This window comes from Podarcis pityusensis, assembly GCF_964106645.2.
Source record: "Podarcis pityusensis genome assembly, chromosome: 14".
Lineage (NCBI taxonomy): Eukaryota > Metazoa > Chordata > Lepidosauria > Squamata > Lacertidae > Podarcis > Podarcis pityusensis.
The window spans coordinates 29,516,263-29,543,937 of record NC_138039.1 but is presented as its reverse complement, the minus strand read 5'-3'; the positions used below and the strand labels follow the sequence as shown (position 1 = coordinate 29,543,937).

The following is a 27,675-nucleotide window of genomic DNA, read 5'->3' as shown; positions in this document are numbered from 1 at the left end:
GTCACCCAGTGGGTTCCATGGCCAAGTGAGGATTTGAAATCTGTTCTCCCAGGTCCTACTCGGACACTAACCATTAGTATCATCATCATTATTAATTAAATCTATTAGTTGTTCTTTTTTACAAAAGGAACTGAATGCTACTTACAACAATAATCCCACACTACGTTAAACTGTTAGAAGGGTAGTGGTTGGTGTTAAAAGGAGCTGCAACCCAAAACATCTGGATACGCCCAGTTTAAACCGGGCTGTTTTTCTCATTGCAGATGGTGACCATTTCGTGGCTCCCATTCTGCTCCATCCCATTCTGTTCTGCCCATTTTGTCTTCTTCCAGGTCCAGAAGGACCCGTGTCGGCAATCACACATCAGTTGGAATTGGTGCCTGTATTAAGAGCAGGAAAGTACATTGCAAAACCAACAGAGGGCCTATCAACTGACCCCTCCTTCTCTTCTCTCCCCACATTAGTGGAGCTTTGCCTTGCAAGATATCTTCAGGAGAGGAAAAACTAAGGAGCAATCCCTACACAAATGTTTAGTTTATAAATTATTTGTTGCTTGTGTTTTATTCATTGGATGGGCTAATGCAGCCATGGATGGGAGGTCCACTGTCCAGATCAGACTGAACCTGACTACTGTTGGTTAATGATGTTTTATATGCAGTGCTTTTTTCTGGAGGTACGCAGGGGCACGCATACCCCTAAACATTTTGTGAATCTTTGTGCTTTTGTCCATTTGCTGTATTTATTTTTCCCGATTTGAACTATAAAATGGTGATTTTCTTGAGTCAAAATAAGAGTACCCCTAAACATTTTTTAGGGAGGGAAAGCACTGTTTATATGAGATTGGGGAAAACTCCGTTCTACTCTGCCATTGATACACTACCCAGTCGAAGGCTACGGCGCCCTGCGCACTTCAACTCCCATCATGCACTATCTCTCTCCCTCCGCCCCGCCGCCGCACTTCCCGCCTATGTATCCGCCTCCCCGCTCTCTGGACTACTAGTCCCAGGAAGCATCGCGCGCTCCCTTCCGCCCCCAGCGCCCCGGGGTCGGGCGCCGCGAATGCCGGGAGCCGCAGTTCCTCAGGGGCCTGTGACGCCACACAGGTCGTCGAGAAGGAGGCTGTCGGTGGGGTCGTGTAGAAGGCCGAGCTGTTTACGCCAGGCGCTCTCTCCCGGCTGGAAGGAGGAGGAGGAGCGGGGCCACGGATATGGCCGCCTGTAACACCTGCGCAGCGGCCGCGCGGCTCCTCAGCTCCTCGCTGCCGTCCGCGCGCAGAGGTAACGGGGGTGGGGCAGCCCTTTCCCCTTCTCCCCCCCCCAACCCAGCTCACCCTGGTCGCGGCCTAGAGCCGGCCCCCTCCCGTCCCCTCAGGTAGGCCTTGGCCCCGCCCTTTACAAGCTAGGCCTGCCCACCCCCGAAAATATTCCCCACACCATTTATTTACGGTTTTTTTTCTGCGTCGGGTTTAATTTGTTAGTTTCCAGAGGAGTAGGATTTGTTTATTATAGCCCATCAGGCTTCCAGATGGATGCAATTTAATTATTATCTGTCAGCTTTTAGAGGGGTAACCTGTCCTAATAATGTCTTGCAGCAAAACAACAAGGTTTGTATCCAAATCCCACTCATAAGTAGGCCCGTTGACGTTAATGGACACGATTAATTCCGGTCCGCTGACCTCAGTGGGTCTACTCTGGGTATAACTTAATGTTGGGTACAATCCAAGGATTGTATTGTGTGACACCTTCAGTGCTATCCTAACCATGTATCTTTGCTCAACAAGTATGTCCTTCTGAGTTTAGTGGGGCTTTATCCTAGGAAAAGTGATGTTCGTATTTGCAGTTTTAACACATTTGTTATGGCATAAGCTTTCATGGAACTGAAGCCCAGTGTGCCAGAATGTTGATTAAATCTATATAAATTGTGTATTAGCTGTTTTTAAAAAACATAATTCATTAATTATACGTTGAGTCAGTGTACGAAATAAGACCAAAACTGGTCATGAGAAAATAAATATAACCATAAAATAGATTCAAAGCAACTTTATAAAAAACAATAGGAGAGCCTTTCCTTGCAAGGGTTGGGGTGTATCATTAGTTCTCTAGAATTCTCTTGCATTAGAAGCGAAGCAAGCTCCAACATTTTGTTTTTGGTGTTTGTTGAAAACATTTCTCCCAAGCCTTCCCAAATCTGTTTATTTTCATCCAGTCATTTTTATTTCTTGTTTACATTTTTATTCTGTTTTATGCTCCATATACCCTGCTCAGGTATTCCCTGAATGTAGTTTATAAATTCTGGAATAAATTAAAAGCTCAAATTTTGGTTGAAATTTGCCACAAATTCTCTAGGAGGCTTTTAGGCTGGGTCCATAGTTTATTTATTACCTAATTGCTGGCCTTCGGTATATGTTGTAACCCTGTAAAGTGTCTATGTATCTTTTCAGTCAGGGAAAATAAACACCATCCAAAGGTGGGGTCCAACAATATATTTCCTTTAAAAATGTAGCAACAAATGCTTCATCCACCCATCCCCCTTTGTAAATTGAAATAAGAGGGGTGATAATACTGATCTGCGTAGCAGAGGAGTTGTTAAGAGTACTGAAGGTAACCTCTGTGAAGTGCTTTCAACTCCTTAAATGAATTAAAGGAGAATTCTAGCTGTATTTATACAGACATCATTCCCATTGGTTTCAAAGTATATTTAGTATTTGCAGCCTTACCCCTACAATTCCATGCAGAGTTACCCGTGTTTAAGTGCCACTTAATACAGTGGCACTTGCTTCTGAGTAGATGTACGGTACTTTGGATTGCACTGTTAGCCTTTGTTGCTTATACACCTTTTGTGAGGCTGCTTTCCCCCTGCAGTTTATTTTGTGTTAAGCATTTATCTGTGCTGTTGAAGGCCAACCAGCTGAAATCACACAAATTAAACTTACGGAAGGCCTCTGCTTACAAGCTCTTTCTGCACTGTGTTTTCCTGGTTTGGAAAGAGCTTTTAAGCTCTCCACCTTGCTTACTGGGCTCTGGGAGGTTCTCACAACAGAGCCCAGTAACCAAGGTGGAGAGCTTAAAAGTGCTCTGCCTTGTTTGGGGTGAAATACCTGTTTGGTACACAGGCTCTAGAAGGTAAGATTGCTTACTTGGGGCGTTTCCAAGGGGGTGGCTTGATTATACGTGTTTTTACAGACTATCCCTGAAACATAACCCACATGCAAGTTGACTGTACTAAGAGTTCGTTTGATTTTGTTGTGGTTTTTTATTTTTTGTAAGATTCCTTGGTTTGATTTTTAACATTTAAAAAGGTAGGACATATAAATGTCTGAGCAACATGTTATGTTTATACAAGAGGGCTGTCTAACACATGGGAAGACTGTTTTAAGATGCTATGAATCAACTCATTCCGTGCAGTACATATGTTGATGATTTCTTTCAGATTTGGAAAAATGGGTAAACTTAGAATCTCTCAAAGAAAGGTTACCATACATTGTTAATAGAAAAGGTTTTATTTTTCATTAATCACCTCTTAACTTTCAGCCTACTGACTAAACTTTACTGTCACTGATTAATCAGTGGCCCTCCAGATGTTGGACTCTAGCTCCCATCCAAGGGTGTCCAAACTTTTTTCAAAGAGGTCCAGTTTTGATAAAGTGAGCATGCATGAGGGCTGACCAAAATTGTCAACCTTTTTTTAGAACTGCCACAGGGGCAGGATTAAACCAACTGACGGGCCAGATTAGGCCCCCGAAACGGACTTTGGACATGCCTGCCTAGGCCATTTGTCATACTGGCTGGGGCTGCTAGCTTCCTGTTCATAGTCAAAGGCAGTGAATCTCTATTCTTTGTGAATCTTCTGCATAATGACCCAACTGCATACATATCCATATTGGAGTGTCTCACTGATGTCCTTACATCTGATTTAGGAGCACCATGACAACGTTATTCTCCAACCAATAGGTGAGCCTGCAGCAGGTCTTATCAATATGGCAACACATCTGCTCCAGTCCCACTACCTCAGCAATCACTCTGATCCTAAAACAATTTGCACATTGAATGAGAACACACTCCATATGATGAACACTTGCTCTTTGATAGCTGTGGAAGGTGAAAGAGTCCTTTGTGGGACTTTGGTCACAACCTTTGATGAAAATGAGATGCAGTGACTTCATTGGAGCAAAGTTCCTAATAAGTGACTTTAGCTGGATTGATGGTAGATTGTCTACAATGTGGGCTGAGTTTGTTTTGCAAAACAAAAGAATTTGTTTCTTTTGCAGGTATTACATGTGGCCGTTCTTGCCTTCCTGTTTTAGGAATAATTGGGACTTTTGAAGCACGGTCACTAAGAAGTATTCCCTTGAGAACTTTCTCTGAAACACCGGCATATTTTGCTTCAAAGGATGGTGCAAGCAAAGATGGTTCAGGAGATGGGAGTAAGGTATGCAAGCATTTTCCGTAGACCTTGTTCTTCCAAAAAAAGTGTTCACAGTACTTAGTTTTTTCTCTTTTTAAAAAACCAAAATTTAGAAGCTTCCTAAAAACTTGAAAAGAAATTATTCAGCATGATTTCTGGCCACAATTTGAATCCATGCTTTTGCTATTTAAGTGCATATATTGTATAGCAACTGGATAACACTGAATTGGGAATGACTGTGTAGCGATGCCATAAAACTCCAAACCATGGATAAAGACCCTGCTGCACTACAGATAGCCTTATGAATGAATCCAAGTTGCTTGTGCATATGAACGCTCAAATCCTGATTTGGATTCTAGACTATGATATATAGTTTGACATGATGTCTGAGTTGAGCCAAGGAAGCTTAGTTATAAAATCATAAAAATTGGTTCCTCTTTAAATTCAATACTTCGGGGTATGTGTTTTGTTTCTTTCCTGACAAAACATGTTTAAATTGTGGAGGGCCTTTTTGAGAGAGAGAGAGAGAGAGAGATTTCTTTAGCTTTGAAACACAAACCTTACATCAGGGATCATTATTGTCAGGCACCTGCCAAAGCCTGCACCCTTCTGAGGCCCCACTGCCTACCCCCAGAGCCTCCTGGCCCTGTTCCTGCTCCTCCTTGCTGTCGCTTCAAGTTGACCTGCATTCTCTGTTCATGTAAGTAGTGACAGGAATGAGGAGACGGAGCAGTGACTTGCGCTTCCCCTCTGGGAAGTTTCAGGATTGGGCCTAGGGGGAGGGGGCAAGCAGAAGGGTAGCCATGAGACTGGCATGGAGCCCCTCCTACTCTCCTAAATCAAGAATTGGCACTGTTTATAGTTGCACAAATTGCTGTTCCAGACTCCTTTAGTTTTTTTATCTGTATATTTTTTTCATCGATATTAATGAGAAACCTCTTCACATGAATGATTAATATTTTAGTGAGCTAAGAAGCTTCTCAGAAATATATGAGAATACACAACACCTTCACAGGGTGAACATGGATGCCATGTTTGTGTAGAAAACAGCAGGGAAATTTTGGAGTGAAACGGGCAGGCAGGGATGGGTGGGTGGATAAGGTAAAACCAGAGACCTTGTTTCTAGTGGGTGAACATGCTGATGGAGGCAGGGGCGAGGAGGAATAATGTGAAGTGCAACAAGTTTGTAAATCTGTTGCCTGGCTATAACAGTCCAAATCCTGTTTTATTTACTTCCATTAGAAAACTGTTAGTGAAGGCAACAGCAAGAAGTCAAGTTCTGGAGGCTCCGGCAAAGGCGGAAACCAGCTGCGTTGCCCAAAGTGTGGTGACTTATGCACACATGTGGAGACCTTTGTGTGTAAGTTGTAGCAGGGCTTTTGGGGGCTCTGTAGATTGACTTTCGCATTTTTTGTGAAAATTATAACTTAGGATTTTTAAAGTATTCCTTCTGAATGATAAGTTGCACGTGTGTGTGTTTAACTGTGTGTAAGAGCTGATTCTGGAACACGTTGAAGGTGACATCCCAGGAGTTGGAATAAATATCTTATAGCCATGTACAGTATGGCCAATATAAACTTTGCCCCTTGGTATTGTGTTTCTTCTGTTCTGCTGGTTCACCTCAGTTCTGAATAGGGAGCCTTAATGGTGAGCAAACAGCAAAGTATGCATCTTAAAATAATAATGATGATAATAATTGCTGCTCATATTCTCCAGCAACCTGATTCTACATTTTCTGGTTCCCAGTGTGTTAAAAAATGGAATCCAGGCAGTGCTTTTTTCTGGGGGGGATGCAGGGGGATGCATACCCCTAGACATTTTGTGAATCTTTGTACTTATGTCCATTTACTGTATTTATTTTTCCCAATTTGAATTATAAGATGGTGATTTTCTTGAGTCAAAATGAGAGTACCCCTAAACATCTTTTAAAGAAAAAAAGCACTGGATCCAAAAAACCTCTTAAGTTGGGCACCTGACCTGTTCCTACTTTCCTACTAACTTCACAGGAATCCTGTTGGACCTGCTGCTTGCTGCCTGTGCCTCTCCTCATGTGTCAGGTCCATGTTTGTGAGGTGGAGTTGTAAGAAGCAGGATTTTGTTAGGCATAATTGCAAGAAGATTAATGGCTTCCCAGGGTTTTCCTCCTTGGCATCATCTTGGGTCTGCAGCAGTTGATAGATAGACAGGTTTTTCTCCACCGAAGGGGTGGGGCGTGATAAAAGGCATTCCAGGGTTTTGAGAGAGGAGAGTTGCACCTTATCACTGCAAACACTGACTCAGTCCTTTTTCTTGCAACTAACAGCTTTCAACATGCCCAGAAAGCAGAGTCAGAATGAATTTTCTTTTTTTCTAGCTAATGTTGCATCAGAAATATAAATGGGCTTCCCCCTAGTAGTCAAGATGGTTGGAAGTAGGCAAGATTATTTTTGTGTTGACACCCTTAAGCTCACTTGAGGAGCTAGTGTCTTTTAGGAGGATTTAAGGGATAAGTTTCCACATGACAGTTGAATTTCTCACATGTCTTTTTTGTCTTTCCTGACTGAAGTTCAGAATGGTAAATGGGGTGGAGCGGGGGCTATCCCATTTTACTTCACAACAATCTAGTGAAGTTGACTGGTGTGTAAGTGACTGTGTGTGACCCAAAATTATTCAGTTTGTTTAGAATATTAGTAGCCTGCTTGTTTATTTTTTTTACTAAAAGGCTTCCAGGTGACTAGGAAAGTATATTAAGACCTATATAAAAACATAACAAATATTTAATTTGCTAATTAATTAATATTAGTTAGCAGCAGCAGCAATGATCACAGCAGAAGAAACAAGAAAAGGCACTAGTCAGAGCCTCCTAATGGCCCCCAGGAAGCTGCCTTTATACAGAGTCAGACCTTTGTCCATCTAGTGTTGTCTGCACTGATTGGAAGCATCTCTCCAGTGAGTCTCTCGCAGCGCTGCCTGGAGATGCCAAGGTTTTAACCTGGATGCTGTACCACTGATCTGCAACCCTTTCCCACAGGACAAGGGCTAATTTGGCCTGCTGTTTCGAAGCCATTCTAAGGAATATTGAAGTTTATGACTGAATGGTGAGACAGTATCCACTACTTTATGCTGGCTTATAGCATCCAAAAGCAATGTTGTTGTTGTTGTTAGATAGGCCTGTCTGCCTATCATTTCCTTGGAATAGGGATCTGGAACTGAAATGTGAACTTTGCAAGAGTGATCTGTCAGCAGATTTCTTGTTTTCTGCTGCCTCCTCCCTGTGTGATATTGCCTGAAAACTCAAGTGGGTAGAGATGTTGAAATAACATTTAATATTCAGGGCTAGAAAAGTATGCACCGAGGCCCATGGTTTGGAGCTGGGGAATAGAAACAGGAAATTAAGAAGTTTAATATTTTTACAAACCAGTACAGGATGTGGAAGTATCTATTCAGCTGTGCATGCCTCCGTAGAAGTCATTCCAGCGCTGTGTCAGTTGAGACAAATGTTGCAGCAGGACAAGCCTGAGCTTTCATGGTCTCTTGACTCTGCACAAGTTCTAGTAGTAAGAACAGTTAGCGGTTGTAGTACAAAAAGCCATCTAACTGGAAGATTCCCTCCACTCTAGATTTTATCTGAGATCTTTCAGTGTGATTCAGTAGTCTACCTTTTACCTTCCCTTGAATGTGGAGCTGTGGAAAGTCTTGTTCTCCTTCCAGCTGGATTACAATTTTTTCTGGCAATTCAGTCACTTGTGGCTTGAACTGAAATTATGGTTTTGTTACCACACATTACATATGTTAATTAGTATACCAAAGCCAAGAAGTATTTTCACCCAACAGAACTATTCTTTATTTTGTTTGTTTATAATGTGAAAGCATGTCGAATCACAAGTGTTTCCACTATGAAACAATATATTTCAGAGCATCTCTCCTAATACAAATCTCCCTTCACTCTTCACTTGAGACCTTCTTCCAGGAGCCCCATCTGAGACAGGCTCAGAGGGTTGCAACAAAGGAAAGGGCCTTTTCAGTTGTGACTTTCTGCTTGTTGAATGCTGTTCCGCAGTGAAGTCCATCTGGTACTATCAGTAACATCCTTTTGGTGCCAGGTAACAACTTACATCTTCTCCCAGGCATTTGACACATTAGGATGATTTTGCTCTCTGTTGATAGCATGTTTCTGCTGCTAGAGTCTTTTACACCATCCTCTCCACCTCGCTTCCCTCCTGCTACTCAAGGCAAGGAAACCTCCCAGGAGTGCAAGATAAGCAGTGCAAAAAGCTAGCTGGCTGAACCTCTCACTGCTCAGCAAAGGGGCCTTGAGGTTGGGGGCGGAGAGAGAATCAATTTAAACTTCTACCCTAAATTATTACTGTTACCATCCTGCCATTGCAGACAAAAATGAACATGGTTGTTATTGTTGTGTCTAATTCCTTTTTGACTTCTAGATTTTATAAACCTGCAGATAGCCCTGATTCTGGGGATCAGGTATACTTCACCACCAACCCCTACAGTTAATATATGCAAAATAGTGGAGCCACACAGCTAACAGAAACACAGCTGCCAGGTTCCACCCAACGTGGGGGGGCGGGGGGCGGCGGCACGCGTGTGTGACATCATACAGCAGGAGGTGGACCAACAGGGCTGTCACTGCTGTGGGAAGGCCTGATTGGGCCTGCTGTTGCTGCTTTCAGTTCTGCTTCACTCAAAATTCTTTTTGCATTTCATTTTCCTTTGACTTCTACCTTCTCTACATTTTCTTCTCCCCCCCTTGTTTATGCAAATATAAATATATAACGTCATCTCATTGACTTAGACTCTAGCAAGCATAAATACATTGTCAACAAATATAGTGTGGGTTTCAATAGGTCAAAAACAAGTTTGCTGTGGTACTGGACTATGTGATCTCAGTTATCAAAAGGCCTTTAAAGGTACAAAGGTCTGAAACTGCATTTTTCATGTGACTGGTCTTAGACGCAGAGGTGGTCATGCTGCTCTTCCTGGGCTTGAGGGCATTTGAGGACCACAGGTGGAATCTGGGTGGAGCTTAGGTTGTGCATTGCTAGAGCTCTGTAGAATATACAGAGGAGAGAGGCATTGGCTTTAGTAGACAGTTTTGTTTGTTTCGACATTTATGGCTTTATCCCTGCTGGGACTTTTGGAACACAAATCTTCTCAGCAGGGCCCAACTAATTGCAATCTAATTAACACAGTGTCCGCTGCATCCTCATGCTGCTTTGTTCTGTGCTGTGGAGAAATCTTCCTCATCAGTGGAACACGGACATGCTTATTTTCTGGATCACAGAGTGATAGCATACATAAATGGGAAATACAACCCTGATGACAAAACTCTTGTTGTTTGCATGGCTGTGCACTTGTGCTCTTGGACACACAAATAAGATTATCCTACACAGAAAGAAAAGGATCATGGAGAGGTGCCCCCTCCGTTTCTAGCTCTCTGGCAGCGTGTTAGGCTCATAATGGGTCTTCAAGAAAGAAGCAGAGGAAAGTTATGTAGTTGAAAATATAGGGACAGGAGATTTGGGCAGTGACCCAAGGTCCCTGTCTATCTAGTATCTGGGAAAATAGAAACTCCCATCAATTCTGTGCTCTGTGAATCTATCACAGATATTTATTGATTGATTGATTGATTGATTGATTGATTCCTTCCTGTAGCACCTTAAAGACCAACTAAGTTAGTTCTTGGTATAAGCTTTCGTGTGCATGCACACTTCTTCAGATACACTGAAACAGAAGTTACCAGATCCTTCTATATATTGAGAAGGTGGGGAGGGGTATTACTTAGAAGGGTGGTGGGAATCGGAGATTGGCAGATAGCTGAGATGAGCCTGTTGACGACTCTTAACGACTGTAATAGGTCTTACAGGAAAAGGCAAGGGGTGAGAAGGTGAGAAATGGCTTAGTCATGTATAATGAGATAAGAATCCGATGTCTCTGTTCAGACCAGTTTTCTCCATTGTTTTAAGTTTGGTAATGATCTTAAAACAATGGAGAAACCTGGTCTGAACAGAGACATCGGATTCTTATCTCATTATACATGACTAAGCCATTTCTCACCTTCTCACCCCTTGCCTTTTCCTGTAAGACCTATTACAGTCGTTAAGAGTCGTCAACAGGCTCATCTCAGCTATCTGCCAATCTCCGATTCCCACCACCCTTCTAAGTAATACCCCTCCCCACCTTCTCAATATATAGAAGGATCTGGTAACTTCTGTTTCAGTGTATCTGAAGAAGTGTGCATGCACACGAAAGCTTATACCAAGAACTAACTTAGTTGGTCTTTAAGGTGCTACAGGAAGGAATTTTTTTATTTCGACTATGGCAGACCAACACGGCTACCCATCTGTGATTGATTGATTGATTGATTGGATTAATATAATTCAGGAAACAAACTGGGCATGCCTGGGGCGCCTATATTCCTTCTTGCATTCTTCTCATTTGTGTATAAAGTGTGGGTGTGTCTGTGTTCTACATCAAAAGGCACAGAGATGACAGAAGCTGAACCCTGCACCACCTCCTGCCTTACCTCACTGTACCTCATTGCTTCAGGTGCTCCCCCCCCCCCCAAGTCCAAGTCGCTTTGGAATTGGAACCAGGCACATTAAAGCTGGAAGCAAGCAGGCAGGGAAAGATTCAGCTCTGTGCAAACTTGGTTGTCAAAATTAGACCCCTTTGCCCCGCTTCTGTTTATTTTTTTACCTGACTTGTTAGTTGTTTCTTACCTGAACGTCTCCAAATGACTTACAGAGCATTAAAAATATACATATAAGCAATATATTAGAATATTAAAACAGATAAAACAATGCACATAGCAGCCACAGAAAGCTTGGCAGCACACCAGTGATTAATTTGCTTGTGAATGGGGCAGACACATGAGCAGCCAATAATGTTGCCCACATCTTGTGTAGCTTGGCCCGAACTGGCTTCCCCTGATCATATTACAACCCTGTGGAATTCCAGTACCTATCTTTGTGATATAGAGAGAGCTAGTTAAACGTGGCATTTGTACATATGAGATCACATATTTGCAGATGCGATCAAATATATCGCTTCACTTGCTCTACATTTCTTATTCTGAGGGTCAGACCCCAGTATTAAGGTACTCCTTTTTTCCTGCTCTGAATCAATTATCTCATCTTTCAGCTAAACTGTTGCTACTTAGAACCAGATCTTAACACATTGGCTCCCAAATTTTTCCCACAGACCTCCTGAAAATTGCTGAGGGTCTTGGGAGACAGACCACTTTATGATTTTTCTGCCTTCTGTAGCAATTTAATGCACTGTGCTAAATATTGTATGATTTTAAATTGATTTAAATTGATTGCTTCTTTTATTTCCTATATATTGTAAAATATAAGAAATAAAAGAAGCAATAACAATACATTTAGATCGGTTCAAATGTTTAATGTGGTGGATGTGCTATATCCTATGTTCAGTTACAAATCCAGACATGTTGACTAAAGCTTGCAGCCCACAGTCCAGGAACCTCTCCTATAAGATATCCATGTTTACCCCTCCCATAACATTAAACAAAGTGTCATTTTTGAGGAAGTAACTATTGCTTCTTGAAAGAAAAATCCAGTAACTCTTTGCAGTTGTTGCTCTTCCCCATTTACTTTGGAACACAAAAATGCTTATCAAATATAAGCCGCTTTGCATCCCAACAAAACTGGAAGCTTCAGGTCCTGCTTGAGTGTTGTCTGTTTTGGGAAACATAGTTAAAACAATCCTAGTAATTAAGTCACTAAAAATGTCAAGAAAAGGCCAGTTGGGAAAACAACACAACTTGAAACTGTGTTGCTGAATAATAAGCCTCTTGTCCTCAGAGAATGTCCCTAGTGCTTCACAAAGTTAGTTTTACATCAGGAATGACTGGTGTAAGATTTCTTCCTGGAAAGTAGAAAGGATTTGCTGACCTCCTGTTTCAGGCCTTGGGCTCTTAGCTCTAGTTACACTTCACCTGTCCAAAACGTCCTCCAGTATATAAGTGCCTTGGGAGTCTGTTTGGGCCCCATTCTACATGCTGGACACAGGATCGCGGTGTTTACTGCACAGTTAGTATGACTGAGCAGTTGCGAGTGGGGAGATTTTCCTTCTTGGGTTGAGAGTGCAGCACCCACTAATGAAGAGACCAAGTTTAGAGCTTAGTTTATTGTATTTGCTTAACAGTTTTCCATCCAGACGGTGCTTTACAAAAGCCCCCTCAGACACATAGAATAAGAATCTGATGTCTTGTATTGTGTTTTCCAAGCTAAAGGTTCCTTGGATGCAGAAAACTGAGGTGATGTTCTTTGATTCTTTTGAGACAGTGAACTGTGTAATTTTTTCAATGTATAATAGTGGCTTGCTGGCCTCGGTAGCACTTCCTCTTACCAGGGTGGGGCAGGGTAAAAGTGGAGCAACGCAGGCCCACTGGCAGAGCCAGTTGTTTGGAAATCACTTACAAGATTTGAGTTTAAAATAGAACCTTGGTTAAATTCTATAATATTGAAGGGTTTTTTTGTTGTTGTGCATGAAATGGCTCGTTGGTGCTATGCTTTGGAAGATAAACTGAAAAACACAAATGAATTTATAAACCAGGGTGAGGAATCTTTTCAAGCTTGGAGCCACATTCCTTTATGAACAACCTTCCATGGGCCACATGCCAATGATGGCTGTGGCCCAAAACAAAAGCAGGTATGGTCAGATCTGTCAAGAGGTAGGACTAGGCCGCACACACCCTTGCACACTCACATATGCAAGCACACCACGCACATTTTCATATTTGCGCTCTCTCACACATCTGTGTGTGTGTGTGTGTGTGTGTGTGCGCGCGCACACACACACACACACACAGACTGTCACTGTTCTCTCCCTTCCCCAGTAATGAGACTTGAAAAGTCTAATTTCCAGTGGGAAGCAGGTGATTTTCATGAAGATTGCAGCTGGGTGTGGGGCTTCTTGGAAGGTAATCTTCATGCTCAATTGCCATGAGGTGGGCTAGAGATTTTTAGAAGGGGAGGTGCAGCACATAGAGGGGGAGAAGGGTATCCAGTGATCCCCTCAAGTGCCTCCCTGCGCAGTGGTTTTGCTTAAAAACAGCCTCCCATTTGCTCCATCGGTAGGTTGTTTTCAAGCTCCTAATTGCTGCAAATGGAGTGGGGAGGGGAGGCTTTAAGCCAGAAGGAGCAGCCAAACCATGGGCCAGTCTTCCACCCACACTCTCAAGCATTCCAATTGTCCCATAAGTTTTTACTTGCGTTAACCCACTCTTAACTGCTGGATAAATCAGTTGTTACTAAATAACTATTGTCTTGTTTGTGTTTATGCCCTTTTCAGCTTCTACCCGCTTTGTGAAATGTGAAAAATGCCACCACTTCTTCGTCGTGTTGTCAGAAGCGGATTCCAAGAAGAGCATCATTAAAGAACCGGAATCTGCAGCCGAAGCTGTGAAGTTGGCCTTCCAACAGAAGCCGCCACCTCCACCAAAAAAAGTAGAGCCTTCTTTCTTTGACTGGACTTTGATTATCTTACCTTGAAGTTTTGTGACTTGTTTTTTCACAAAGCCAAACAAAATTCTGCTTTATTCTGCTTTCGTAGTGTGATATCCAAGGTTAGTCATTAGACCTAACAAAGTCACCGGACTTCAGGGAGACTATTCTTAAGTATGGCTTACATTGGGTATCACCCATAAGCTTCATTTGTCCCTTCAAATTTGCTTAAAGGGTTTGGGAAGAAAAACAGGGCTCTTGATGCAGTTCAACAATATAAGCCCACCACCACTATTTTAAAAAATAAAATAAAAAATCCCTAGTTTGTGTGCTCCCAGGATTTGGGGAGGAAACCAAAGACCTTGGTTACCTTCAAAGGATAAATTTTCCTGCAAAATATATACAGTGGTACCTCGGATTATATACGCTTCAGGTTACAGACTCTGCTAACCCAGAAATAGTACCTCAGGTTAAGAACTTTGCTTCAGGATGAGAACAGAAATCGTGCTCCAGTGGCGCGGCGGCAGCAGGAGGCCCCATTAGCTAAAGTGGTGCTTCAGGTTAAGAACAGTTTCAGGTTAAGAACGGACCTCCGGAACGAATTAAGTACTTAACCCGAGGTACCACTGTATTGGGAATTTAAGTGTGGGATTTTCCATCACCCCACTGGAAGTGAGTTTAAAGTGATCAGTATTATTAACTAAACATCTTCTGGCCTTGAGGGGATCCGTTGACTGTTTCTTTTCTCTTTTTTCGGCCAGATTTATAACTACCTCGACAAGTATGTTGTTGGCCAGTGTTTTGCCAAGAAGGTGCTTTCGGTCGCAGTGTACAATCATTATAAGAGAATCTACAACAATATCCCTGCCAACCTGAGGCAGCAAGCTGAAGTTGAAAAGCAAACTTCCTTAACACCAAGAGGTTTGTTTTTCATATTACATTGTATGTGCAGATATGTCTGGCACCATCAGTCATGCTGTCTCCTCCCTGTGTGATCTTGGTGCCAAGTGGCAGCTAAACAGTACACATTCTGTTATCGTTTCAGTGTTGGTGATTTGTCCACAGGATAGACAGATTATTGGTAACCCAAATTATTTGATTGTTTCTGCCTCAATTTTTGCACTGTTGCAGTTTAACAGAGAGTTTTTCTTTCTTAGAACCTTTTTGAAAGCTGACGTTTACTTATGTACTTATCATACACTATATTCTTCCCTCAATTTTTTCAACACATGAGAATCAAAAGGTAGAATCCTTTTAAGCAACAGGTTTGAATAAGTTGCCTTCGTTAAAGGAATATTGGGGCAAGAATATTCTTAATGGACAACTAGATTTATTTGCATATAGACTATCACCCCTGATGTAGAACAAAAGTAATGTTATTTCAGATACATGGAAAGACAGTCCAGAATATAATGGTGGGTAGTATGCATGGAACAAAAAAACTAATTTAACTCTCCTGTGCTTAGGGGGCAAAGTCACTTTAATCCAGCATCACAGCGTGGACCCTAGTTCACTTTTAAAATTACATATGACAGCAGGCGATGGTCATATGGTAAACTCATTTAAATGAATGAACTTAAGTAAATTAAGTCTGTTGGTTTCAGTGAGTCTACTCTGATAAGGACCAGCATTGCTTGCTACCCAGAAATAGTAATTGAATGCTAAAAATATATTAAGGGTTCTTATCATGTTGGAGCAGACAAATTTACACCTGGAGATAGATGGCTGCTGAAGAGTGTGATCTCTTATGGATGCTCCTTTTTCTGAAATTGAGCGAGGTTTCAAAATGACAAATATGTCTGCTGTTCCCAGAAAAAGTCAAACGTCCAACTGGCTCATAAGAGAAGTGTCTGACCCATTTAATGCTGTTAAATTTTAGCAAGGTTTCTTTTTCTTTCTTTTTCTATAATACACCTTCTGATTACATATGTATAAGATTTGCACTGCAAGTGTAGAGTTTTTGTGTGTGTTCATTTTTTGTATCTTTTGCTTTTCTTAATCCCAACTCCATTTTAAAATTACAAATACTAATACCAACTCTTTAGCATAACTATTTTAATACTGACTTCCATTCCTTTTTTTTTTTTTAAGATAAAAAATTAGGGAGGCTGTTAAAATTCTGAATGTTTGCGGAGGAGTTTTCTTGCAATATAAATTAAATCAATTGTTCCATAAACCTGTATTCAGAAGAGGGCAAGAGGTGAAGAAAGTGTCATGCTTTTATTTTCATTTATACATATATAAATATATGTATCGTATTACTGTTTTCATCCTCTCTCTTAGAATTAGAAATCAGAAGACGGGAGGATGAGTACAGATTTACAAGTAAGTGGGCTCTCCTCATGTCCTCCTCTGCAATATCTCCTTGCCTGAATTGAACCATGAGCAGTATTTTAATTGTGACTCTGTAAAAATAATACAGCAAATCCAGACTGCATTCATTTTCTAAATAGCCGCTCAGGCCTAGTTCTCACTGAGGTAGAAAACCTGTGTCTAGAGCTGCAGTTTTACCCAGGACTAAGCCTGATTGAATTCTGCAGGACTTACTGCTTAGTAGAAATGGTCAGCATTGTGCTATAGCTGTATTACTTCAGGTTGGGTTGTGGGAGAGAAGCCCATGTGATAGAAAGCTCCAACATTATGGGGGCAGGATACCTACATATAGAAAACTACCATGTCAGGGAGAAGGGTACTGGTGGATTGCTTTCTGGGGGTGCAGAAATTATTTTTTTGATGTAGTATGATCCAGACATGTGAGCCTTCACCTGCAATCTGCAGTAGTACAGTCCAGACACAGGTTGGCTGTGAAAACAATACCTCTGTGTTTCCACCAGGAGTGAGTTACCTGTTAACCTACAGGTGTAGTGGGATTACTAGAAATCCCATCATCTCTGACGATTGGCCATATTGGCTGTGGCTGATGGAAGTTGGAGTCCCAACAGAATCTGGAGATCAATGGGTTCCTCTTCTGTGATTTAGGTGTCTTAAAATGAGGATGATTTAGCTTTACTTCAACACAGTGTGTTGAAGGCAGGTAAAACCTCCTCAGAACTTCTGGAAATAATTTTAATACTTGATATGTGAGTGAAAGCTTAAACTTCCTGTGGATTTGATACTAACAATGGCTGTGATGTGAAGTTTAGAACTTAGATTATTGTGCAGTTCCAGCATAGAGTCACTTAATTTAAATTACAAAACTAAAGAAGTATCCAGTGAGGTATGTCTAAATGTCAAATTCTTTCCTTTCTTGATGGGCCTGAATTAAAAGAAATTCTTGCCTGCGATATTTTTATTGGGTAACTTTTTGCAGAGTCACTATCATGGATCTCTATTATCCATTTAACATTTAACATTTTTCCCATTACTGTGGCACCTGAAGGGACTTCTGATTACCTTCAGAAGAAAATTTGCCTTAAAAGTAATTTGTATGGAAATGGGAAATGAGAAACTTCCACTTCAACTAGAATATTTCTGATCTCTTTATTCCAAAATATTTGTTAGAATCTAAATCCTCCCATGATGATGTATGTTGCAATCTGGTTTTCAGATGCTATGGTCTCTCTTGATTTTCAGGTAGATGGAACAATACTTGGAGTTGTCTGGAAAAATATGTGCATGTTCTGCAGGCTGTCTCAAACAAATCTAGATTGAGTCAATTTGATTCTCAGTTACTTTGACTTGTACATTTCAGAACTTCTCCAGATTGCTGGTATTAGCCCCCATGGCAATGCTTTGGGAGCGTCAATGCAGCAGCAGGTGAACCAACAGATGCCCCAGGAAAAGCGAGGAGGTGAAGTGTTAGATTCAACTCATGATGACATCAAGCTTGAAAAAAGTAATATTTTGCTGCTTGGACCAACTGGATCAGGTTTGTAAGGGCGTGTTGTACCTTGTTAAAACGTTCAGGTTGTTAGGTAGATTGTTATGTACCGTATTTTTCGCGCTGTAAGACGCACCAGACCATAAAACGCACCTAGTTTTTGGAGGAGGAAAACAAGAAAAAAAATATTCTGAATCCCAGAAGCCAGAACAGCAAGAGGGATGGCTGTGCAGCGATCCCTCTTGCTGTTCTGGCTTCAGCGAAAGCAACACAAAGCCTCTTCAGGGCAGCGGGAGGAACGCTCCACCTGCCCTGAAGAGGCTTTGTGCGGCTATCCCAGAAGCCAGAACAGCAAGAGGGATCGCTGCGCAGCGATCCATCTTGCTGTTCTGGCTTCTGGGATTCAGAATAGCTTCAGCAATAGCTGCGCAGCCTGTATTTGCTCCATAAGACACACACACATTTCCCCTTACTTTTTAGGAGGGAAAAAGTACATCTTATAGAGCAAAAAATACGGTAAATTACATCAGTTTTGAGCAAAATTCTAAGAAGGAGGTCTAGGAAGCTCTAGGAAGGAGCTTTACATGGGGACCATGTAAAGACTAGCTACCCTTTAAGTTGACTGAGTTCCTTTTTAGGGAAGAACAGAGAGAGAGAAGGCAGTTTCTTCCTGAAAAAGTGTACTTCACATCTTACAGAAGTAACTATCCTTACGCTGACAGTTTTTCTGAGTTTAATATTTCATTAACATTTAGATTCCATCTGTCCAATATGGCAGTCAAGAGAAGCTGCAGAGATTGCTCCAAATATCAACATGCCTGTAATAGCTTAAAGGCAAAGTTTTTAATTCAGTAATACACATACCACTGCATCTAGTGTTATAAACATATTGTAAACTAGGTGCTGATAATATCATAAGCTGCTTTTATTTATTTTTATTTATTTCAAGGAAAATGTAAATAAAGTAATGGACTTGGTATTGTACCCTGCATATTAGCAAGAAAATTGTAATGGTCTCTTTACTTAATCTTGTAACCCTTCCTTTGGACTATAAATGTGTGTTTGTGTTTTAAATAAAAAGTTGACCATAGCATTGTAGTCTTTTTTGCAAAAATGAAATAAATATGCACAACTTTATTGGATTAGAATAATGGTATTCCTTAAGTGCCTGCTAGTTGTATAATAAACCTTTTAGACATAAAATGGTTGGCATGCCAGGTTACCTGAATTTCTAGATTTGCTAGTACAAAAGCAAATATCACTGGTAGTTGACTCCTAGTGGAAAATAATTAAATTTTATAAAAATAAGCCATCGAGTGAATGTTAATAACATATATATATTAACCTAGGTAAAACCCTACTGGCTCAGACTCTGGCGAAATGCCTGGACGTCCCTTTTGCAATCTGTGATTGTACCACTTTGACTCAAGCAGGCTACGTGGGAGAAGATATTGAGTCTGTTATTGCAAAACTACTGCAGGATGCAAACTACAATGTAGAAAAAGCTCAGCAAGGTAAAATTGGGCCCTTCTTCCCGCTGGAGGTGCCAGTAAAGCCTCACATACATTTTTAATTTGTTCTTTTAATGTTTGGGTTGTTCTTCTTATGCAATAGGCAGCATTTCATAACACTGCCACAGCACATTGTTCTATGTTTAAAAAAGATGGCCTTCACTGTGTACAGATTGTCCTTCTTGCACAACCCAAATGCTCTTCACATTAATTGCCTCTAATTTACAGGAATTGTTTTCTTGGATGAAGTGGATAAGATTGGCAGCGTGCCAGGCATTCATCAGTTGCGTGATGTGGGAGGAGAAGGCGTTCAGCAAGTGAGTATCGAGAGCTTTGCTGCTGCTCTTTCAGGAACTATCAAGCTCCAGATAGACTGTCCTAATTTGCATGTAACATTAAGCCATGCTTTATTTCAAGAGTGGAAAGCCTCCAATCTGCAGACGAAATGTGGCCCTCCAGGCCTTCCAATTTGGCCAGGCTATCAGGAAGCCATGCCCACTCACTCCTCACCAAGGAGTTTGAAGGGGAAGCTCCAGGGGTAGTGTTTGAAGGCATACTCCCACCCCATTGCTTGAGGCATTCAAACACCTGCCAGTTTGGGGGCATTTCGACATCCAGGCTGAGGCAATTGGCTCTGGGGTGGCTTAGAACTTCATGGCTGCCATGACAAGCATGGAGCTGTCTCAACATATCATTGGCAGACCACACTTTGGACATTGTTTTCTCAACTGGGCAGGAAGAGGGTGGGAGGTATTGACATCAGTCCCTTGCCATGCTCAGGTCACTTCCTGTTGAGATTCAGTTCCTCACCGCCTTCTCCCCTCTGTAGAAGCAGGGGACTTATTAGGATGGTCTGCCCTCAGAGGCTGATAGATCAATGGGTTTCCAGACAGCTTTGGGGATTTTCCAGCTGATATGACTGGTGCTTCTTTCAAAGCCCTGGCTGACTTGTGGAAACATCCAAATGGCTCAGGTTGTTGACTCGATCACCCCTGAGCACAAGGTTGCCATGTCATTATGAATACATTGCTCAACCCTCTCCTGTTTTAACTTAGGGCTTGTTAAAGTTACTGGAAGGGACAATTGTGAATGTTCCAGAGAAGAACTCCCGTAAATTACGTGGTGAGACTGTGCAGGTTGACACAACCAACATCCTCTTTGTGGCTTCTGGTGCTTTTAATGGTCTTGACAGAATCATCAGCCGGAGGAAAAATGAAAAGGTAAGGAGACGTGGAATTAAAATTGTACAATTTAGTCATGCAAGGTAAAAGGGACGTGGGTGGTGCTGTGGGTTAAACCACAGAGCCTAGGACTTGCCAATCAGAAGGTCGGCAGTTCGAATCCCCGCGACAGGGTGAGCTCCCGTTGCTCGATCCCTGCTCCTGCCAACCTAGCAGTTCGAAAGCACGTCAAAGTGCAAGTAGATAAATAGGTACCGCTCCGGCAGGAAGGTAAACGGCGTTTCCGTGCGCTGCTCTGGCTCACCAGAAGCGGCTTAGTCATGCTGGCCACATGACCCGGAAGCTGTACGCCGGCTCCCTCGGCCAATAAAGCGAGATGAGCGCCGCAACCCCAGAGTTGGCCACGACTGGACCTAATGGTCAGGAGACCCTTTACCTTTACTTTCAGTCATGCAAGGTACACTTGGTTTTAACTACTGGTAGCTATTCTGGAAAGGATCGGAGCCATTGTGCTATGAAATACATTACCCAAGGCCGTGCGTGGCTGGCATGTTGTTGCAGCCCCAAAGTGGCTGCCTTTCAGCGTTTTTTCACTTATTTATTAAATTTTTATACCACCCATCATTCGTAGATCTCAGGGTGGTTCATAACATATAAATACATGATAAAAACACAAAAGACATTATAAAAACACGAACAAAAAACCAAATCTGTCCCGATTGCCCAATGTCAGGAACACACACTTCAGATTCCCACCCCCGTAACTGAAAATAGAGCCTGGAGAGAGAGAGAATCTCTATAGATCACAGCAACTCCCTCTCCCTGACCCTCAAGTCTTCCCTGATGGCTGCACCAAGTACCCCGGTGGGCACAACTGGGTGAGACCAACTCCACTCTGCTCACCCACCCAGGTCTCAGTGACACAGACCAGAACTGCTTCCTCATCCACAATCAGATCATTGTTGAGGAAGATCTTAACTCCAAGCTGACCTGGCATTCAACAACTGCAGCTGTTATCCCTATAAGGATGGCACAAGGGTGAGCTGCCACCCATTTGGCTTATCTAGCATACTGGATTATACTTTTTATCACCACTGTAGAACATATAAATGACTATATTTTGGCTTTCCTAAGTGTTGAGGGTTGTGTTTTTATTTTTAGCCTGGCGATCCCATGTGCTTATCTTCCAAAGGGCACTTTCCAGCATCAACATGTGGTCTGGTTGACATAACTATGTTAGATGATGAAAAGTGTTACTGTTCTATAAAACTCTTTAGTCCTTGATAATTATAATACTTTTATGTTGAAAGCTAAACATTATAGGAGACCAGCTGTGCTATCGTTGCCTGAAAAACTAGAGCCACAAAAACTTGTTCATATAGTGACTGCTGCATTGGGCTATGGGTTCAAATCCCACAAGTTGTGTGTTCAAATCTTGTTACCTGAACAGCATTTGAAAAGATTTCACATTTTTCAAATGGTGTTCAGGTAACAAGGTGGTCAAGTCAAAATAAATAAAAAAATTAAAAACTGTCCAGTAGCACCTTAGAGACCAACTAAGGTGGTCAAGTGTTCCACCACATATTGATGTGGTGAAAGAAAAATATACATAATGTAATTGGGACTTTCTTCTTAAATGCAGTCTATATTTTTCTCTCTTTTTTTGGTCTTTGCAGTATCTTGGCTTCGGAACTCCATCAAATCTGGGGAAGGGCCGAAGGGCTGCAGCAGCTGCAGACCTGGCTAATGTAGGTGGAGATTCCAGCACTCAGCAGGATATGGAAGAAAAAGATCGCTTGCTTCGGCACGTGGAGGCACGAGATCTTATTGAATTTGGCATGATCCCTGAGTTTGTGGGGCGTTTGCCAGTGGTGGTCCCCCTGCACAGCCTTGATGAGAAAACCCTTGTACGGATTCTTACCGAGCCTCGGAATGCAGTGATTCCCCAATACCAGGCATTATTCAGCATGGACAAGGTTTGGATTTTCTCTTGTTACTTGAGACTTATTCAGGGCTCTTTCTTGTTACCGGTATTTTGTTTCCAAATGAGCAGGACTCTCTCTTGGACACATTAAAACATTAGATTGATTTTTAGAAAAATTGTGATTAATATGCAGCTCTATTAAATGATGACTGCATTTCCTGCTGAAAAACAAAAGGAAAAATGACTCCAAATTTAATTTATGCTTGTCCAAATGCAATTAGAGTTTCTATAGGGAGGGAGGTAGGAACTACCGAGTGTAATTTTTGTCTTGCATTTTCCAGTGTGAATTGAATGTTACTGAGGATGCCCTAAAGGCTATAGCCAGGTTGGCCTTAGACCGCAAGACTGGTGCAAGAGGTCTTCGATCTATAATGGTAAGGCTAGTTTCTCTTCACTGGTATCAATGATCTAGGACATAACCATTAGTTGTGTTTATTGAAATCCCACTGTCTGCCCTGGGAGGTGAATCACAAAGAGATTTTTAGAAATCAGATCATTAGTGGCTCAGTTACCCTTGTTAAAAACAAAAACAACCTTCCCTACAGCTTGAAATTTTGTCTTGGGGAGAACATTTTTAGCCTAGCCCATGCTGCCTAAAGACTTTCCAACTTGCAAAGCCTTCCTAGCAATCTAAAGTGATTCAGTCCCAAAGAGACCATGCCATGTGATAGTTCTACATGTTCTGGAAGAAAGACTGAGTTTAGACACTAAAATATTTGTTAACAGTATTAAAAGGAGTGGTGTCTGAAGCTATAGAGTGGCTGCTTTATTATGATGACAGCAGTATGTATTCACCTAATGCTGGGGTTCTTAAATGCCAAATTATAAGATTAGTATTGAACAAAGATGTTCTTGGAAAATGAATATGGGCATTATGAGGAAGTTCATATCTTTTGCAATCTTTTTGCAAATAAATGGAGTCTTCCTATGCAGTAGTGAAATCAAAAGTATATTAATGGTGGTGCTAATTTTATTCCCATCGTGGTGGAAGTTGCTTTTCTCATTTACTGTATTCTGGATCTTTATTTTTTTGACTAAGTACTTCTTATTTTAAATAAAAGTGGGAAAGGTATAAATGTGTAATCAAGTCAAAGAGGCAGAAAAAGAAAAAACAAAGATTGATTTGGAGGAAGAGCAAGACTGGCAGGGAATTAATGTTTGGCCCAAAGCAGAGAACTGAAGGTTGCATAAGAAGTGGCTTTGAAGCAGGGCTGGCCTGGAATGGCTAGAGTGGAATCTGGAAGCGTAATTGCATCTTAGACAACTTCCCGCACATGCATCATTTAAATGAGTTGCACAACAGCTCTACAGTCCTGTGCAGCTCTTGAGTGGGTTTTGCACAGAACATTACCAGTAGATCCTGCCCATAGGTCATTTATGTCTGTCTTCTATTCCGTCACCCATGCTGATTTCATAATCTACCACTTTCAAGCACTTGTTTCACCTTGCCTTGTGGTAGGGCCATTTAAGAAGCTGCCCAACACCAAGTCAGACCATTAGTCCATCCAGATCAGCACTGCTAATACAGACTGGCATCAGGTCTCTGGTGTCTTTTTTCATGCCTATCTGAAGATGCTAGGGAACCTGCATGAGACCTGCATACAAACCATGTGCTCTGCCACTGAGCTACAGCCCTTCCACCTTGTTTTTAAGGTGGAGTTAGAAGAAAGTAGCTATGCTGATGGCAGCCTTGGCAAAGTAGCATTGTGATAGGATTCCTGACAAATGTCTGTCAACTAAGCTCTCACCTTATTTAGCTACTAAGTAGAGATGTTGACATGAATGAACATTATACTAAAGTTCATTCATTTCAATAGGTTTACTATAGTAGCTTGGTTGGCTACTGCCCTATGCCTCTTTCAGGCAGAGAAGTGGTTGTAGCAAACTGTCTATTGCTAGGTGTTCATTGGAAGAGAGATTGTGTGAGCAAAACCTTGATGCTAGGTGTTCATTGGAAGAGAGATTGTGTGAGCAAAACCTTGATGCTTATCCTTCTACCCCTTAGGAAAAGTTACTGCTGGAACCCATGTTTGAAGTCCCCAATTCTGACATTGTATGTGTGGAGGTTGACAAAGATGTCGTGGAAGGAAAGAAGGACCCAGGATACGTCAGGTAATGTCAGGTTTCCAACACTAGATTGGGTTTGATGCAAAAATAAACAAAAACACTTTTTCGCAATTACTTTTTTCACAGTTATCTTAATATTTTTTAAAATTCCAGTTATATTTTTAAGCTACCTTTTACAGTAGATGGCTGCTTAGCATTTAACACAAACAGGCTGAACAAAATGGCTAATAAACATTCACATTTTTGTATTTTCAACTCAAAGGCCAGATTTATGCATTTGAAAGAGGCTTCATTAGGCCAATTGGAAGCAGGAATCTTACTGAAAGCTGTCTTTTTGAAAGGACACTAATTTTAATAATAATGTGGGTGTGTTTTTTTTTTAAAAAGCAATTAACCTTCAAAGAGCAGCATAATTTACCTCCAGTGGTGGACATACTTTATATTTAGAGTAGGAAGTAACCATAGGTGACCATCCAGTCAGGCCTCCTGCTTCAGTTTTGAGTCCATTATTTCTGGTGTGCGTTGCTAGGATAAAAAGATTACAAGAAGTGCAGACTTAAGTTGTCATTTCATTTTTCATTTTCTAATGGACTTTCAAGGCAACAGTCCACAGAACTGATTCTCTCCTTGATCCAGGGGACCAGTAGATCGATTCATCTTGAACAGCAATTCCACCTACTTTGTAGCAATTTTCTTTTAATAGTTATTTATTTGCTGCCGTTCTGCTAAAAGTACTCGAGAAAGAGCCATTGTTTCTGCACGCAGACCTCCTTTTTCCTTTGCTGCCTGTCAGTGAACCAACAATCTGATTCAGTACATGACAGTTTACAACGTCCCTACTATAGATATATAATAATATAAGTTGGGAGGTAAAGATGCATTGTGGTCCTGGGGATCAGTATCAAAAGTTCAACTGGGCTGAAATGGCTCCCTGTTCTAGACATTACATGAAAGTAGAGTCATACCTCATGTTACATTTGCTTCATGTTACGTTTTTTCAGGTTGCTCCCCGCAGCGACTCGGAAGTACCAGAAAGGGTTACTTTCGGGTTTCGCTGCTTGCGCATGTGCAGCAGCGCTACATCGCGCTTAACGCAGGTGCACAAGCGCCAAATCATGCTGTGCACCTGCACAGATACGGCGCTTCAGGTTGCGGGCTTTTCATGTTGCAAACGGGCCTCCGTAACGGATCCCGTTCGCAACCAGAGGTACCACTGTATTTGATCCTACTTGTGTTTAATTGTAGGGCTCCAGCTAAAGATGCTTCTGAAGAAGAATACGATTCAGGAGTAGAAGAAGAAAACTGGGCTCGCCAAGCAGATGCTGCAAACAATTAAATGCTGTCAGAATGCTCTGCAGAAAATGCACTTATAATGGGGATTTTGTTTTTAAGACCACATCCGGCTTTTTAGCCTATTTGATAACATTGGATCTCTCCTGAATATGAGACATGTTCAGAAAATGTTGGCAGCGCTAATGGAAATCAGATCAAGTATTTTGCGTAACATCACACTGATTTATTTTTTTTGGTGGACACTTGGACTTCAGTGACATAATGTTCAGAAATGAAATGTATATTATATTTTGTTCAGTTAAAAAAATGCTCTCTTTTTTAGTGCTGAGCTGAAAAGGTGGACTCCCCTTGTAAAATTCATCCCTTTCTCCTTTGGGGCACTTTTTTGGCCATTTATTACCACTAGGTTAATGCACCCCCTCCAAAACATACACACACACACAAAACCTGCACTGTATCCTACAGTTTGATGAAGGCAGCAGTGCACCATTGCAACCCTCTTTTCTCAACTTCAGTCAGCTGCAGCTGGTGCCATTTTTTGTTCCAATTTAGATTTCATCTTAGTAGCAATGACATAGCCCGATCTGATCAACTACAAGCCTGTGTGACAACAGTCACTGTGGTCAAACAATGCTAATACATTGAAATAGCTTTTTCCCATCATACGACAAAAATCTGGCTGCATGGCAACATCATTGTTACTAGGATCAATGGGAAGGTTATTTTTCAAACTGTGAACCGGTACAAAAAAAAGAAAGATTTTGAGTTAACATCAGGCCCCCTCAAAAGCTCCTTTTTTCTACTGAATGCATTTCCTGAATAACTTTCAGCTCCGCCCTAGCTTTTTCAGTTCTAGAGTGCAATGCAGGTATTGCCAATAGTTGAGGAATTTTACAATAATTATACTACACAATTTGAGCAGGGAAACATAACACACAAATATTTTGAATCTACTTTTGTTTGAAAGACCATTCAGTATGCACTAAATATCTTTTCTGCTTTAAATGCAGTGGGTGCTAGAGGTACTTGTTTCATTTATAATGAAAACTGCCCTTAAAAACTGGATATGAAAGATTTAGGACAGTACTTTCTGGTCCCCAAACTCCATATTGGTCAAACCAGCGGGACTGCTCTAGAATAAACAGGTTGTGGGTTGACCTTATTTTAGAGCAAACTGCACCACTTTACTAAAAACTTAATGTAATGTGTTAAAAATAATTGGATATAATACCAAAGGGTTCATTCATTTTTACTTACCTTGATTAAATATCACATGTAGGTTTTGGAGAAAAAAATGGATATTACAGGAACAGATGAACCAGAAACTTGCTATACCTTTTTTTGACAGAACAAAGGTTTACAGGAAGAAATAGACCATAGAATATAGAAAATTCTATGCCAATATTTTAATATAGTACTTTTTATTGAACGTACTGGAACCATCATGCATCAGTTTTTTGGTGCCAGGTATTTTTCCCAGCCTACCTTCTTATAACATTAAGAGGCACAAGAAAGTAGCATATAATTGTATAATATTTTTCATGTAATCAGTAGTCACTGTTTGCACAAAATTCTTATTTAAGTTATAAGCTTAAAACGCCGGTCTGCATCTTGTTATTTTAAATCTTTTAGCAAAGCAAAGATTGCTTTGTTTTAAAAGTTAACTTGATCCTTTAGTAAAGTATTTGTAAAAACACAAAAGGGTGTGTATGTTTTTGATTCATTTCTGAAATTAAAATCTGTACCTAAAAGCTTGATGTCCTTCCTTCATGTTGAGGTGTCCTTATAAAAGTTTTGCTGAACTAGGTTCCATTTAGACACTGATAGAATATTTTTTAAACTTGACACTGGCCACCAAGTGCATTGGGTGGGTGTAGCAACTTGCTGCTTGATTCTTTATCCTTTCCAAGCTTGTTATGAATGATTCTTCTTAATTCTGAAGTTGCAGGCT

General features: G+C 41.3%; 1 protein-coding gene across 3 annotated transcripts; it reads left to right on the top strand.

Annotated features, from left to right (window-relative positions):
- The first annotated feature begins 1,061 nt into the window (after positions 1–1,061).
- CLPX (caseinolytic mitochondrial matrix peptidase chaperone subunit X) lies at positions 1,062–27,475 on the top strand. Of its 3 annotated transcripts, none has more exons than XM_080982149.1 (14): positions 1,062–1,277; positions 4,304–4,428; positions 5,647–5,764; positions 13,717–13,871; positions 14,630–14,789; positions 16,152–16,193; positions 17,560–17,736; positions 19,038–19,202; positions 19,428–19,516; positions 20,255–20,419; positions 22,057–22,356; positions 22,646–22,738; positions 24,370–24,476; positions 25,677–27,475. In XM_080982149.1, the coding sequence occupies exons 1-14, from the start codon at positions 1,208–1,210 to the stop codon at positions 25,765–25,767; spliced, it is 1,857 nt and encodes a 618-aa protein (XP_080838275.1). In that variant the 5' UTR covers positions 1,062–1,207; the 3' UTR covers positions 25,768–27,475. The 3 variants fall into 3 exon arrangements, with proteins under 3 accessions (XP_080838275.1, XP_080838276.1, XP_080838274.1); XM_080982148.1 differs by having other exon boundaries at positions 1,063–1,277; positions 4,268–4,428; XM_080982150.1 differs by lacking the exon at positions 16,152–16,193 and having other exon boundaries at positions 4,268–4,428.
- The last annotated feature ends 200 nt before the right edge of the window (positions 27,476–27,675 follow it).